The 15,368-nt window shown below is 37.4% G+C and overlaps 1 protein-coding gene across 1 annotated transcript in view; it reads left to right on the plus strand.

Annotated features, from left to right (window-relative positions):
* LOC113235674 (venom carboxylesterase-6-like) overlaps positions 1 to 14,784 on the plus strand; it is a 42,338-nt gene extending 27,554 nt beyond the window's left edge. Inside the window, exons 6-11 of the mRNA XM_026471510.1 lie at positions 4,378 to 4,580; positions 5,561 to 5,729; positions 6,933 to 7,117; positions 10,140 to 10,290; positions 11,402 to 11,525; positions 13,250 to 14,784. Of these exons, the coding sequence (XP_026327295.1) occupies positions 4,378 to 4,580; positions 5,561 to 5,729; positions 6,933 to 7,117; positions 10,140 to 10,290; positions 11,402 to 11,525; positions 13,250 to 13,454 (1,037 nt within the window). The 3' untranslated portion in view covers positions 13,455 to 14,784. The remainder of the gene's footprint in view (positions 1 to 4,377; positions 4,581 to 5,560; positions 5,730 to 6,932; positions 7,118 to 10,139; positions 10,291 to 11,401; positions 11,526 to 13,249) is intronic.
* Positions 14,785 to 15,368: the final 584 nt, after the last annotated feature.

The raw sequence follows: 15,368 nt of genomic DNA on the forward strand, positions 1-15,368 counted from the left end.
GTTGGACGGAGTATAACGGTCAGTGAGCATAAATAATACTAGAGACACAATGTCCTACAAACAATTGTCTAAAATGTGACACCACTTTGCAAATTTAAACACTAGCTTTGAAACCGATTAAAATTTTATGTATTTGTCTCGTTTTTTCTTATGTGAAACTTATTATGTTAAAAATGAAATAATCTTATTGTATTTATGGGACACGACCATTGTTACCGGTTTAGAAAAAATTTTCCCTAATTTCTTGTAGCCTCACTGGTCGATAAAGATAGGAATCAGAAATGGAATGAACGAGTACGTAAAATGTACGTGAAAATGTTTGAACTTGAGCGTTCACGATAGGAATTCATAGTACATTCAAATAAATTTTAAATTGAAGGGATGACTTTTAATATAAGGAATTCATTGTTGATCCTAGTTATGTTTTTAGAATAAAACGGTCTTCCGACAAAGTATCTGTTTCTATTAAGGGTGACACCACACAAGCATAATTTTGTGAGTTGTGAGTTGCGTGTTTTGAGTTGCGCAGTTTGCGCTCGACCGAAATTCGGTTGGAGCGCCAGACGAACGTATTTTATTCAGTTGTTTTTTAAGCGCTTATATCAAAGTGACCCCTTCTCTCACCCCTACTACCACTCATGCCAGCCCGTCACAAGATGCGGCCGAAAGTCAGTGGTCATTACGCCCGTGAATCGGCAAATAACTCATTTTGCGTCGTCGTGTGAGACAAACCGTACTTTTATTTGAAACCGAATGCAGCTCAAACTACGCAACTCAAACTACGCAACTCACAACTCACAAAATTACGCTCGTGTGGCCTCACCCTTAACAGAAACAGATATTTTGTTGGAAGACCGTTTTATTCTAACTTTATCGAATTATAAAAAAAAACATAACTAGGATCAACAATGAATTCCTTATATTAAAAGTCTCACACTTAACGGATACAAATTTGAAAAGGGTACATATTACAAATGTCTGCTACAAACACAACAAAATAAATAAAATACAAAAAAGTTTCTTACTCTCTACAAAGGTAAAGTACAAAAGTTTTGGTACAATAACATAATATTAAAAATATTCCTTTGAGAGAGCTGGAGTTTGCACTAGGGAAAAACAAGTGTTGGGAATCTCCAAAAGTATAGGTACTTTGAAAAACAAAATACAAAGATACGACAACAAGCACATACAAAAATTCGTGAGGTCCGCTGGTTCGTTCTGTGGATTAGTTGGCATAGCGTCTAGCACGGTTTGCTAGAAGACGTCGGCTCGAATCCGGCCAGATCGAAGGGATTTTTTCTAAGTGTTTGATCTTTGCATAACTAATAACAAACTAATGGAGTAATTTTACAAAAAAATTATTGAATATCAATTCAATAAAAATTTAAATATGGGTACTTTATTACAAATAATTAAACGCCACTGTGCAGCGTCAACTTATTGTACATTTATCTTTTATTTTGTATTTTGTTGCTCAAAGTGAACATTTTACTTTCGTGATATAATCTTATTTTTATATATTTTCGAACAATCGCTTACCCAACCAATAAAATAGAATGATCTATTTACAATCAAGAAAGGTGTTCCACTGCGTGAAATGCAGGTTCTCTTATCGAAGAATTGGCTTGAAGTATTTCCGGAGTTCTTGTTGCTAATATTTAGGGTGTAAAGACTTGGCACCTGAGACGGTAATAGCCAGTCTAATCACGGCTTCTCAAGTTAAACAAATATCAAAAACCTGTTGCGTTGGTTAGCAAAGACCGCCTTTGTCCTTAATAGTAATTAGCTTGTGAAGCCACAGAATTTCAGTAGCTAGCAAAGCTTTTATACATAGCTCACATTTAAACTCACCTCCCAACCTTACAACAACATAACCTACCATGAGGCTATTATTTATATCAATATTTTGTTGCTCAACCCATTCTTTCACCAGATTAGCTTCACCCGTAATTATTTCTACAACGTCTTCATTTTGTCGAAAGCCAATCGTATACACGTTTATTTCTTCAAAATTTTCAGGCGTACATGTCAAAATATTGAGTTTTTCAAGCGGCACACAGTTACCTGTGAACGCTGATTTCAATTCTAAGTGGTTTAACATTTTTTTGTAGGCCGATTTAAATTGTAACACATTGGGATTGTTATTATTTCATCCTTTTTGTCTTATGCACCCGAATATTTAAGATGATCTTGAGAGAGCCTATATATGTATAATAGGTCGAAATATATTCGACTAATTGAACAAACAAAATTTTTATACATTCCAAACAAATCAATAACCCCAAAAACCCAATTTTAAAACTTAGAAGCAAGAACTGGTTTAAATTCTGTTTTTATCGTTATAATCGGCAAGGTGTCTTCGTTTAAATGTTTTTTTTTTGTTCGAATTTTTACTTTGAGGGTACTGATATAGTCCTTGTAATCTTCAATCAATTTGAATACTTCGTCTTTGTTGTTTAAATTCAGTGTCTTTTTAAATCCCATATGCCTTAGGATCTCTCGACTTTAAAACGTCAAACATATCATTGTACAACTTTATAAAATGAATGGTAGGTTCACTATCAGTAAATTCTGGCAACAAGTCTTTGCAAGCTTGTAATGATTGTGCGAAACTATTACTCAAAAGTTTCGGGGAAAATTTAACTTTCATTGTCTGCTGGCCAAAATTTATGTGACGGCTGGTCAGTTTGTTACCTGTACGTAGCCCCAACTTCTTGGATTCTTGTAGACTTTTTACATACTTCCAATTGACTTCTTTACTATTCGTGTCAATAAAGACTTGTTTAGCCACGAAACTGTTTCTAACCAACTTCAACATGTGGCATGCATCTAATATCAACACTGCATCACTTACAGCGGTATGGTACTTAAATGTGGTTTTTAATTTTTTGGGATCGTCGAGTTCGCAACCCAAAATTCTCATTGCAGCTAAGTTGGTCTGACAGCCATCACATGTGACTGAAACAATATCAATATTGGCTTTAGTACTTTTTTGCAATGCCATATTTATTAAGGTCAGTTTTGCTCCAGTGAGACCATGACTAAAAAAATATCCTATTGGAAGCTTCCACGTCTGGTTTAAGCACATCAGTAGCAATATTAATGCTGAGGAAGCCAAACTTTGGCAATCATTTTTTTCATCTAACCATAGTCAACAAAGCCATGATGCTTTTTTCCGTCAAAAAGCTTTTGTTGTCGAATAGCCCTTTCGTCAATCACAAAGCTGCAGACAATTCTTGATTTTAAATTATCGCTTTTTATTTTTAGAACTTTAAATGCCTCTGCTGTAAAACCCAGCTCCCCGTCAATCTTGTTATAACAATTTAGGAGCGTTCAAAATTCCCTAAGCATAACGGTTTTATTGTGAATCGGTTTTCAAGATTTTGAAAATTTGACTTTCCCTAATGCGGGGCAATGTTGAGTGTGTGCGTTATTATAATTATTATTATTAATTAGTACCTAAGTGTTAGTGTAAGTGTTTTGGAAAGCGTTTCTCTTGCGCAATCAATATCGCGCATTTTGATTTTGTTATTATCTCACAACGGCAAATACCCTACTACCGTCATAGCCGTACTTTTTCATGCACAAGAAACATTTGGAAGAACTATAATCGTACGATCGTACTATGTCTGTTGACGGAATCATCAAACAATTTACTTTTCTACTTCCGAAAGAAATACTAACTTTCCGATGAATCTCCTATGGTGTCACTCATAATAGTATTTCTGTATAATAATTTGCCAAGCACCAAAATTTATGAAATATGTGAGGTCGCTTTTAAATCGCCGTAGAGCCTTGAACACCGCTGTAAAGTTGCCTACTTATCGGTATTCTACAGGATAAATCACGGAGAGTGTGTGACGGACTTGCATTTCCCATCATTGGGGATCTAGACGTGAGCTGGGGTTCATATGTTGTGGATTCGCACGAAGCGTTAAGCTAGCGACTGGAATTCCCTGCCTGCGGTCTTGTTCCTCGAACGTTATAACTTGAACCTTTTCAAGGCGAGAGTGAATAGGCATTATTTAGGTGCATGCTACATCGTCGATCTCACTGTCACTTGTAATCAGGTGAGATGGAGGTCAAATGCGCACTTATTATTTATAAAATAAAAAAGTTGTAATTGGTATTTTACGACAAAAATGGCTAACAATTCAATACTAGCAATAGATTTCGGTAAAATGTAAAATAAACTGGTGGAGTAGTATACCGTCAGAGAGTTTTAGGAACTTTCAATAGTTCATTAGGTTGTTTTTGGTGGCTAAGTAGGTAGTGCAGTAAATTTTCATATTTTGAATAAGCTCACTTTTTGTTTACTTTTCGGAGTTTTTATTACTATCCTCAACAAATTAACTCATTCAAAAACTCTGTTTCCAGGATTGTTCTCTAGTGGATTTCAAGCCAGTGGAACGGCTTTTAGTTCTTGGGCTCACCAGACCAAACCTTTGGAGAAGGCAAAGGAACTTGCTGATGTGGTGAAATGTCCGTACATTACTAGCAAGGAACTTCTGCAATGCCTGCAAGAGATTCCAGGAGAAGATATCGTGATGGCGCAAATTGATGTGACAAAAAAACAGACGGTACCGTACTTATCGCCAATTTACATTCCTGTATAAATTCGGGCAACTAAGGCCTCATTCAGAGTGACGACGAGAGCGGGTGCGGACGCAGATGCGTCTAAGTCAAATACGTAGTAGTACGTAGACGCTTGTAGCGTTCACAGTGGCCGCGCGTGCCGGCACCTGTATCTCTTGACTCGGTCCGCCCGTGCCTTTCACAGTGCTTGATCTAGCGTCTAACGTCTGTTTGCGGTTTCGACGTGTGAATCTACCCGCTAGTAGCCGCGCTGTGAAAGGGAAGACGCCAAGACCCACTCTGAATGAGCGCTAAGAACGATGCCACACAGGCGTTGCGTCGTTGTTACGTCTCGTCGCAACAATATGATTTGAACACACCGAGTGCCACACGAGTGATCACACAGTATCGCAACCTAACGCCGGTTACTGTCGCAACGCAGCACCCCTCCCGCTTCGTCTCCTGGTCGCCGCGTGCCGTTACGAGGCACCGTGTGGCATGTCGTTCTGGTTTATATGTAGTACGACGCAGCGTCAGCGTCACAGCTCAGACGTCGCAACGTCGACAAAAGTCGCAAAGTCCCCTGAGTTGTAATTAGCTAGGATCCTAATTATAAACAAGCGAATCAATATACTTCGCCGAGAACAAATCGAAATATAAGTGGTTGCCAACTTCAAGTTTCTTGAAACTTATATACACAAATATATAACAAACAGTCGTACAAATCTACAATATCGACAATAACAAGAAACTGGTGAATTTTCGCGAGAAATATATGAAACATTATATATAACTATAGAGATTCGTAAGGTGTGCTGACTTGTTTCGAAACTCAGGTGGGAGAGCGATAGCCTCGGTATGGCAATGTCGCCGGTTCGTGTTCAGCCTAAGGAATATTTCTTTGTGTCCAGTCGGAGGAATTTTTCTTTATGATTGTTCGATTTTTGTATTAATAATGATTAACCAGATTCTTTCCCAACGCCAGGGCTGGAGACCATTCCTGTTTACTGCGTTTGTTCCATCGATAGAAGCGCCCTCCGTGAAGAAACCCTTCCTTAACAACTACCCACACGTATTGACGACGGCTGGAGCAATGCATAGACTGCCTCTAATTGCCAGCATCACAGCTCAAGAGGGCTTATACCCTGCCGCGAGTAAGAATTCTCTAATTGTTTTATTTTAGGTATAATATTGATAAATACCCTGAAACTTATGGGATACTTCAGAAAAGTCATAAAAGCATATAGTTCTGCCAGGGGTCCGGATTAAACCGAACATTGATAGGCTTTTTGGATCCGTATCTGGCCAAATTAGGCGGTGTCCGGCTTTTGTTAGGCTTTTTATATCTAAATTTTGTTTTGTTTGATTTAGGTTTCCAATAAGACAGATTTATTCTATTTTATTGTTATATCATATGTAGGGATGATTCGATACAAGTAAATACGAGTAAGTACTCGATATTTTTGTTTCGATACCGAGTACTTTTAGTATCGAATCTCTTCTTTCGATTTTTACTGGGTATCGGAAGAAGAATACTGGTATCGAATTGAAACGTGCACGCGTAAATATTTAAACCCTAATCCCACTTCTCAGGAAAAGACCATCTTTTTTCCAAATTATTTTCCTTTCCATTTTCACCGTTTTTCACAAAGAGAAATGGCGGGTTCTTATGTAGTTTTGTGGGTTTTTGTGTTACAGTTTTTATATAAATTATCGTTTACTTTTGGACAAATTTATGACAAATTCGCAGTAATAATCGATTATCAAAATATCGGATCGATTAGCGGATTTAAGTATCGATTGTATCAATTTAGCTATTATACTTTAAAAAAAGAAAAAAAAACATTTATTTGTTTAATTGTGCAGTGCGTGCTTGTTAAAAGAGTATTACTTTTTTGTTATTATGGCGCCGCTAAAATTTAAAGTATTTTATGTCTCCTAAAAAAGTATCGATCTGAGTAAGTATCGATATTATGAAGTGCTCATATGGTTAGTATCGCTGGACGAATTGATTACTACTCATTTGAGTAGGTATCGATACTTTGGTGGTATCGGAACATCCTTAGTCATTTGTAAACGTCAGATCATAATTCTCGCCATGTTTTCCTTTACTATAATTTGCTGTCTGAAGAAAAACGTTTACTCTCGTACTTCTTTATTTATAGTTTTTCTAATTGTAAGGATTATTCTCGGAACCAAAACTCCCATTTTGCTGTGAACACTTTGATAGCGCGTTTTAATTCGATTGCCACGCCATCTATAGGTGTTAATCCGAACTGAATATGTGCTCGTTGTCACTTAGTATAAGGGTTTGTTACTACGTTGTGTTATAAGTGTACATTTATTAATGATTTCAGCATTCATTACGGACCCTAAATGTCTTGATGACCTAGAGCGTCGCTGGAACACTCTGGCGAGTTATATTTTTGTTTATAACGACACTCTGCCCAAGGAGCGCTTAGTTGAGGTTGCACAGAAAATCAAGCAGGAGTACTTCGAAAGTTGGCCTGTTCATAAGGAGACCTTTCACCTGCTGATTGAAGTAAGCTAAAATTTGTAATTCAACCTACCACAAAATAAAAAAATATATAGGAACAGTACGTCACAGTGTTCCTTTATGTACTCATAAATATCTAAAGAAGATTGCTAATCACGATACAAGATAATGTAGTTGGGTATTTATTACCTATTACATAGGGCGCACTATAAGTTTCCGGAACTGGCCACTTACATAAACAATATTTTAAAAGTAATTACCACATTTGAAAATGGAACTCTTTGGCTGTAGAAGTCATTTTAAAAATGGGTTGTCTACATCACCATGGATTTAACTCGTGAAAATTTTCGTAGTATGATTTTCTACGACTTTAAGTGTAAATTAAAAGCTCAGCGGAGCTTCGCTCGGCTTCAAACTGCTATTGACGATGAAGCACCATGCAATACGGCTATTTATAGCTGGTTTGCAGAATTCAAACGCGGTAGTGTGAATCTCAGTGACGAATTTCGTGATGGTCGCCCGTCCACTGCTGTGAACAACAAAAACATCGATGCTGTGCGCCGTATGATCAAAACAGATAGGCATGTGATATACCATGAGATTTGGGCATCTTTAGGCATAGGCATGAGTCAAATACAATCAATGCTACACAAACATTGTGGTGTGAAAAAGCTGTGCTCTCGGTGGAACCCACACAATTTGACTGAGGTTCAATAAACGGATCGCGTCACTTGGTGCAATGCCATGCTTACCAGATTCAACGAAGGAGCGTCAAATTTGATGTGGAACATAGTAACAGGTGACGAAACATGGATTTATATTTACGATCCCAAAACAAATCGGCAATCGAGCGTATGGGTCTTTCGAGATGAGCCGAAACCAACCAAAGCGGCGCGCGTGCAAAATGCCTCTAAACGGATGATTGCTTCTTTTTTTAATAAAACTCGACACGTGGCTACTGTTGCTTTGGAGAATCGTTGTACCCTGAATAGTGATTGGTACACGACCATTTGTATGCCGGAAGTTATTGACAAACTCCGGAAAAATAATCGCAAACGCTGTATCATCTTGCACCACGATAATGCCAGTGCTCACACGGCCAGACTGACAAATGAATTTTTGAAGGTGAATAACGTTGACTTTATGAGACATCCCGCGTACAGTCCCGACCTGGCACCTTGTGACTTTTATTTATTCCCAAAAATTAAGAACCAGTTACGCGGTCAACGATTTTCATCACCTGAAGAGGCTGTCGAAGAGTATGAAAAATATGTTTCAGAGATTGTCACGGGGGAGTGACATAAATGTTTTCAAAATTGGTTCATTCGTATGAAAAAGTCCATTAACGCCAACGGAGAATATTTTGAGAAACAATAAATTTATTTCTGACCATTTATAGTATTTTTTTCTTATTCATTCCGGAAACTTAAAGAGCGCCTCACGTAGTACACCAGATGTAGCGACGAGTGCCAAATAGCTATTTTTGTTACAAATGTAATACAAAAATTTGTAAGTTTTTGATTATTTGTTTATTTATTCATTATTGTTGCATGTACAATTTGTGTAAAATTCATCTTAATAACTATCACAGTGACAGTACACGGACCCTGTTCGGACATTGCAATTTAATATTTGAATTTATAGTAATTTATATTACTTATTTACAAGACATTGAGTAGGTAATGGGTACATGATTTAAACATTAAAATAAATAGATAAGAACAATTCAACATTAATTCTTGGTCATCATACTTAATTAGCAATTTTATTTTCATTTGCATAGATTAGATCGTAAAGTAGTCATTAATAATTTAAATCGGTGTCTTTATCATTGAAAAATTCATTTACTGAGTAATAACATTTTTCTATAAGGAATTCTTTAGTTTAGTAAAGAAAAAAAAATTCTTTTCGTTCATCTTTAACGCGCAGAGGTATTTGATTATATATTTTAACTGCTCTATAGTACGGGCTATTTCTAAATAATTTCATCTTGTAGGAAATGAAACTATTTTTCCGGATTTAAATCGCGTATATTTGTTTTTTCAAACAAACCGACGTTTCGGGCCCTTTACAGGTCCCATGGTCACGGTTAATATAGCGTAAATTGCAATATTTTCTTTGTAAAATTAAAAATAAAGTATTTAATTAATAACTATTGTAACTATAGTGGAAAAAATAGGGTGGTTTGCATCAATATTAGACATAACTGGTTGAAGACCGTACCACCTCAGTCAACCGTGACCATGGGACCTGTAAAGGTCCCGAAACGTCGGTTTGTTTGAAAAAACAAATATACGCGATTTAAATCCGGGAAAATAGTTTCATTTCCTATGTGTAAGAATCGCGAAAACCTAAGAACTCGATAATTCCATCTTGGTTTCGGAAGTATCAATACGTCGTTGCGACGAGAACTTGGTGTGAATTTAAAATCGGCTAAATTACGTCTCACAAACTTTACAACGTGAATGTATGTAAGCAGGGAAGGGTCAAAAGTTTGTTCTTTTTGGAAGATGGTTTGCAACTGATTCTTGGGCCTATATTAACTAGAATACGCAGACGCTTCTTTTGCAAGATAAATACATCATTTGCCTCCGTGCTATGGCCCCACAGCATAACACCGTACCGCAACCGTGAGTGAGCGTATGCGTAGTAGGCGGGTGCTGCTTTAAAATCAGAATTAGATTTTAGAACGGCTAGTGCAAATGTGAATTAATTATTCTGAATATTTTAGGGAACATAGGTACTCGTGCATTTTTGATTTGGTGAGCAGGACGAAATTAGCTTGTAGTGCTTACATCCGCCAATAACAGGGGCCCTTCATAAATGACGTATTTAACATTGCAAACAGCGCGAAATTTAAATGTAAGCCTTAGGGTGGCCATACACGGACTGCTCAAGCAATTAGCCAATGATCAACATACACGTACCGCTCTTGCAGTACAAGAAGAATTGAGAAGAAGATTTTAAGAAGATTGTAGTCTGCTATGCGGTCGTATGGCCGGGCTTACACGAATATGAAAACCGCACAACTTTAATACGACGCTTTTTTTATTTGAAACCATTACAGGCTCTCAGTGACCGCCTGTTCAATGCAGACATAGCAAAACAGGCGCAACTACATGCGTTGAAGTCCGGCCAGCTTGTATTCTTCTACAAGTACACGTATCGTGGATCTATTAGCATTAGCAACGACATGGCCCAAAACAAGGAGAACTACGGTAAGTTCACCACGATCATCGTAATCTTTGTCCATAACAAGTTTACGTATAAGTAATTTCTAACACAACTTCAAAAACTTGTCCCCATGGCCCGATTTCTTCAGTCCCGCAAATTACTATAGAAAATGATAGTCAATAATAAGCTGATGGAACGTGTGCCGGTTGTCTGGTTTCATCTCACTACTACGCATGGGTCAGCTCTAAGTAGAGGGTTTATCCAATGCCGCCACACTGGCCTGGTATGTGCGAGTGTGTGTAGCGGCGCTGTGAAACGGTGTGATGGTTACCACCAAAGCTGTGCGAGGTAGCTAGGCGGTACGAGGACGCGTAACGAAGCCGTGAAACGGGATGTAGCTGAGTGGTCCGCTACTCATCCTCGTAGGATGAGACACTCTTCTCGGTCATTCTCGGATATTGAGTATTGTACCGTCAAATATATTTAATAATTACACGATAAATACTTGAATATTTAAATAATTAAAATTGCAACGGGAATTAGGTAGTGAACCTAAGTCCGAGTTCGTTGAGCTGTGCGCGGGTGGGGTGCGATAAAGTGAGCGAAGGCGACTGCGAGCGCACAGCCCGTCACTCGCGTTTCACTTTTCGTAACTGGTCTCTAGTTTACATGGCACTTTTTTTAACCAACTTGTTATTTTCATGAAGAAAAATCTTTGTGAAATTATCCTGTGTGCAGCACGACATAACACGTAAACTATTACTTCTCCCGCACCGCGCAGCCACCTCAGGAACCAACTCAGTTAAGCGGTAGGCCTGTAGATGCAAAACTAATTGAATATGAAAGCAAGATCTCAGTTCAGAGACATCTGTTCCACCATTTATTTTTGCCATTAACTGCCTCCGTGGCCGAACACTTACCGGACTGCTACGCAGAGGTCCCAGGTTCGATTCCCGGGCCGGGAGAAATATTCATATGGCCTACATTTATTTCTCTCGTGAGTTTGGGTGTAATTTGTGTTTGTCAATGTGTGTGTCCATGGCACCCGCGACAGGGTTTCCCTAGTGCGGGGTTATGTTGAGTGTGTACGTTATTGGGCGTCCACTCTGGTTTGTATACCACGAATTATGTTTTTAACCTCATCATGGGTTGCAGGGGTCGCTCACGCAGATGACATATTCAATATATTCAAGTTCCAACTCGCGCCCTTTAGCACCAGTACTGACAAGAAGATGGCGTACAATCTTATTGACATCCTGTACAACTTTGCAACTACTGGGTAATATAGTTGTGATCTCTCTTTTTTTGCCAAATAAAATAAGTTCATAATAAAATAAGTTCATAATCCCCTGACGTATTTATCAAGAAACATGGAGAGTAAATTTCATTGAAATATCTGTAATAACAATCCAATTTAACTGATTTTTAGATGAACGCAGTCAAAAAGCTAAAATTTTGCGGGAAAAGTTCTTTATCAAGGGAAGTCTAGTAAATCGTGTTTCAAGCTCAATAATTCGCTACCGATAGCTTCTATTTTCATTATCAATAAAAAAAAACAAGTTTAGGAGCCTATGCACACAGCTTATTTTATACGCGACAACGACGTGCGTTTACGGCGCCGTATAAAATACTCCGTGTCCATAGGCCCTAATTCGTATTTTTTAACATCGAAAAATCGAAGATCGTGATCGAAGTACGTCAAAACTTCTCTCTTCTCAAGTCACTTCACCTTAAAGTTTGCACTGTCCCACTGCGAGCAAATGCCTTCTCTATCTACTTCCATTGTTATATTGATCCAGTGCCCCATAAAATGTAACTATTAAGTACCTCTCTGGCCGAACGGTTACCATCCATGCTGAATTTGATACCAATCGGAATCGATCAGATCAGGTAGCCCATCCGAGTCACGAAATCAGATGGGTTTCCGAACGAAAAGATGAACCTAATTCCTACTATATCTTTCTAATTTGTGAGTTAAATCAGCTATTGGTCCGATTTGAAATGTCAGGGTTCCCGATCGGCCAACTGTGAATCGCAATTATGCGCCTCGACTTGGAAGAGACGCAGTTTCCGATTGGTGGAGGCAATCAAAATCAAGCTGCTGGTCGGCCACGCAGATATACATCCGTATGTCCACGGCACCCGCGATATAGGGTTTCCCTAGTGCGGGGCTATAAGTGTGGGTTTTATTATTATTCTGTACAGCCCTTTATATAATTATGTGTAGTCGTACATAATATTATAATAATATGTCTAGAAACTACCACAACAATTACTCGTTGCCAAAGCAGAGAAGTACTGTACTATGATTATCAGAGCAACGGAATTTGCTCTGAGACATTGCCAGAACACGTAGACAAGAACCAATGTGGTAAAGTACATTTCTAAAATTGGATTTACAGGGAATCGGATTTGGGACCCCTTCAGCCAGTGAGGACTTCGAAGCATCGAGTATATGTATAACCAGTAATAGAAAACCATTCTGCCAAACCATTCCGGTGACAACTGCTCTCCGATTGGCCAGCCCAAATTCGAAACAATTGACGGGTGTCGTCAACTGTTTCACTTCAAATCGACCAGTTTAACTTGAGCTTTGCTATAGTGGACGAAAATTGAAAAATTAAATATTTAATTACCGATGAAATGTAATTCCGTTAGTTTTGTAATTAGATGATTTGTTGCTTTTCCCACATCACCGAATGGAATAGCTCCCATAGTTAGAGATATTGTCTTTATTACTTTATTACAATAAATATAGAATATTTTTGGAATATACGAAGATGTACACACGTGTTACTTGTTAGCGGTGTACTATTCAGGATTCTAATTTGTGATTTCAGTGCAAACGAGAGTTGATATTTAAAAGTGATATAAGACCCATTTGTCTGACGAGATGCCTGGGATTGATGGCCCTTATTTCGTCTCTATTTCTGGTTATATACTCGATGCTTCGAAGGCGCAGATGACTTGATGATCAATTTTTTATTTAACTTTACATTGCAGGGTGCCAAAGTTGAAAAAGGGTATATGGCAACCACTGAATGCTTGCTCGTGCCCTGAAATAAGGTACCTGGAAATTGCCTCGCCTACAGACATGAAAATGAAAGTAGAATCTAATTTCGGAAGGCACAGCTTCTGGCACAACATTGGCTTCCTGGAATACGACCTCTTCAAGCTCCCAAAACCACCAGGAAAAGATGAACTGTAGTTTAAATCTTCGTTAACGGCATACATATCTAACCGTTGAAGAGGCAATTGGCGACATATGTCACTCTCTGAACCAAGAAAAAATTCTAAGTTAAATAAGTCACAGGGATTCATAAACATTGAGGCTTTTAAGTCATGTCTAATGTAAAGACCAACTCTAACACCAACAATTCATCTTACAGGCAAAGGGCAATAGAGCTACTGCAACTGTAGCTGAGTAACTTTATGTAGATTAAGTAGGTTTCAAATCAGGCTGCAGTGAGAAAACGACTCCAATATTAAGCCCTTAAGTGTTTTTTACGTTTTGAATCCCATCTAAACTCTTCCAAAGAATACTCATAATAATACAGAAGGTATAATAATACTATACCGTCAGTACGCGGCTTATTCGATATTACTACCGAGTACTCCATTTCGTACCTCGCTTTTTATTATTTTATTCAAAATAAACAAAAAGGCGTAAAATAGTTGATACAAAACGTCTGTTAAAACAAATAAACCTGGGTTCCAAACTCTACAACTATAATTCACATCCACAAACATAAACAAGAGTTACCTTTTCGGTGTTCACAACTACCTATATTTAAATTCTTAATCCACAGGTACAAGGCACAAATTTACTAGATCATACATTGACATTCCCAAACATTATACTGTATAACGGTATAATTTTTTTCTTGACATCTTTCAGCAATCTTCGGGTTTCACCTATCGTCGGGTTTCTTGCCGATTCGACTTGGAAGTAAACAGAGAAAGTAGTCTTTATTTTGGTTATATGTTTTTATTATGTACTAGCTGGGGCCCGCGACTTCGTCTGCGTAGATCACAGAATAATAAATACAGTTGCAGTGGTTAATCCTATTGTAACTACAAGTCTCGAAAGACCTATCAGAGCTCATTCCGCTATTGTCGCTTTGTGTGGTATAGTAGTGTCATTCGTTCGTGCAAATTATCTAGAACATTTCATAGAAAAAATCCTTATTGTGCTGTTTTGTGTGCAAAAACAATAGTTGCACCAAAAATATTTCCCGTGGTGGTATTTCATATCATCGGAAAGACTTATTTTAATCAATTTTCAAATTTCTATTTGTCGAAATTATAAAAATTAAAAGAAGAAGTAAAATTCGGAACCCCGAAGATTGCCAAGAGATACAAAGTTATCGTACTGTAATATTAAAAAACATATTTCTAATTTATTTGTAAAACTATGTAGTAATAACCTGAAAATATCAATATTAATTAAGTTAAAGCATTTGTTGTAACTACAAAGGTACATAAATTAAAAAACGTATACAAACTTAAACTCGCTAGATAATAAATGTATGCCGTTAAGTTCACCAGTTTTTTTTTTTAAATCTTGTGTTGGGCTATAAACTTTCATGCGAAATTGAATGTTACTTTTTTTTGATATAAATATTTTTACTTGTTTTGTTTTGTTATCCCTTTTTAATATCAAATCATTTGAAAAATGTTTTTATTTTTCATTTAATCTGAGTATAAATTACAATACTATTAAGAATATTGAACACAACACTAAAGTCTCTCAGAGAAATATAGAACATATTTCCCGATGATAGGAATGGGACAGTTGCATGCGTTTATATGCGGTAAGGTAACAAATAGGAAAAATTTAAACGTTGTATTTTTTTTTTAAAAAAAACGTGCTTTTTAAACGCTTTTCACTAAAATGCTTTTAGCTTTATTTTTATTTATAAAATTATTATTCATATTGACAAATTAATTTGTGTAGGAAACAGACGGCGGAACTTGAAACATAAGCACGTTGTACGCTTACGCGTAAATTGAAAAGCGTGCTTATGTGCTTATTCTAAAAAGCAAACTTTTTGAGTGCTTTTCGTTTAACACCCACCTCTAGTAATAGGGTAATAAAACTTGGCCAGTTAGAAAGCTCAGT

This window comes from Hyposmocoma kahamanoa, unplaced genomic scaffold (genome assembly GCF_003589595.1).
Source record: "Hyposmocoma kahamanoa isolate Upper Pololo Valley unplaced genomic scaffold, ASM358959v1 88, whole genome shotgun sequence".
Lineage (NCBI taxonomy): Eukaryota > Metazoa > Arthropoda > Insecta > Lepidoptera > Cosmopterigidae > Hyposmocoma > Hyposmocoma kahamanoa.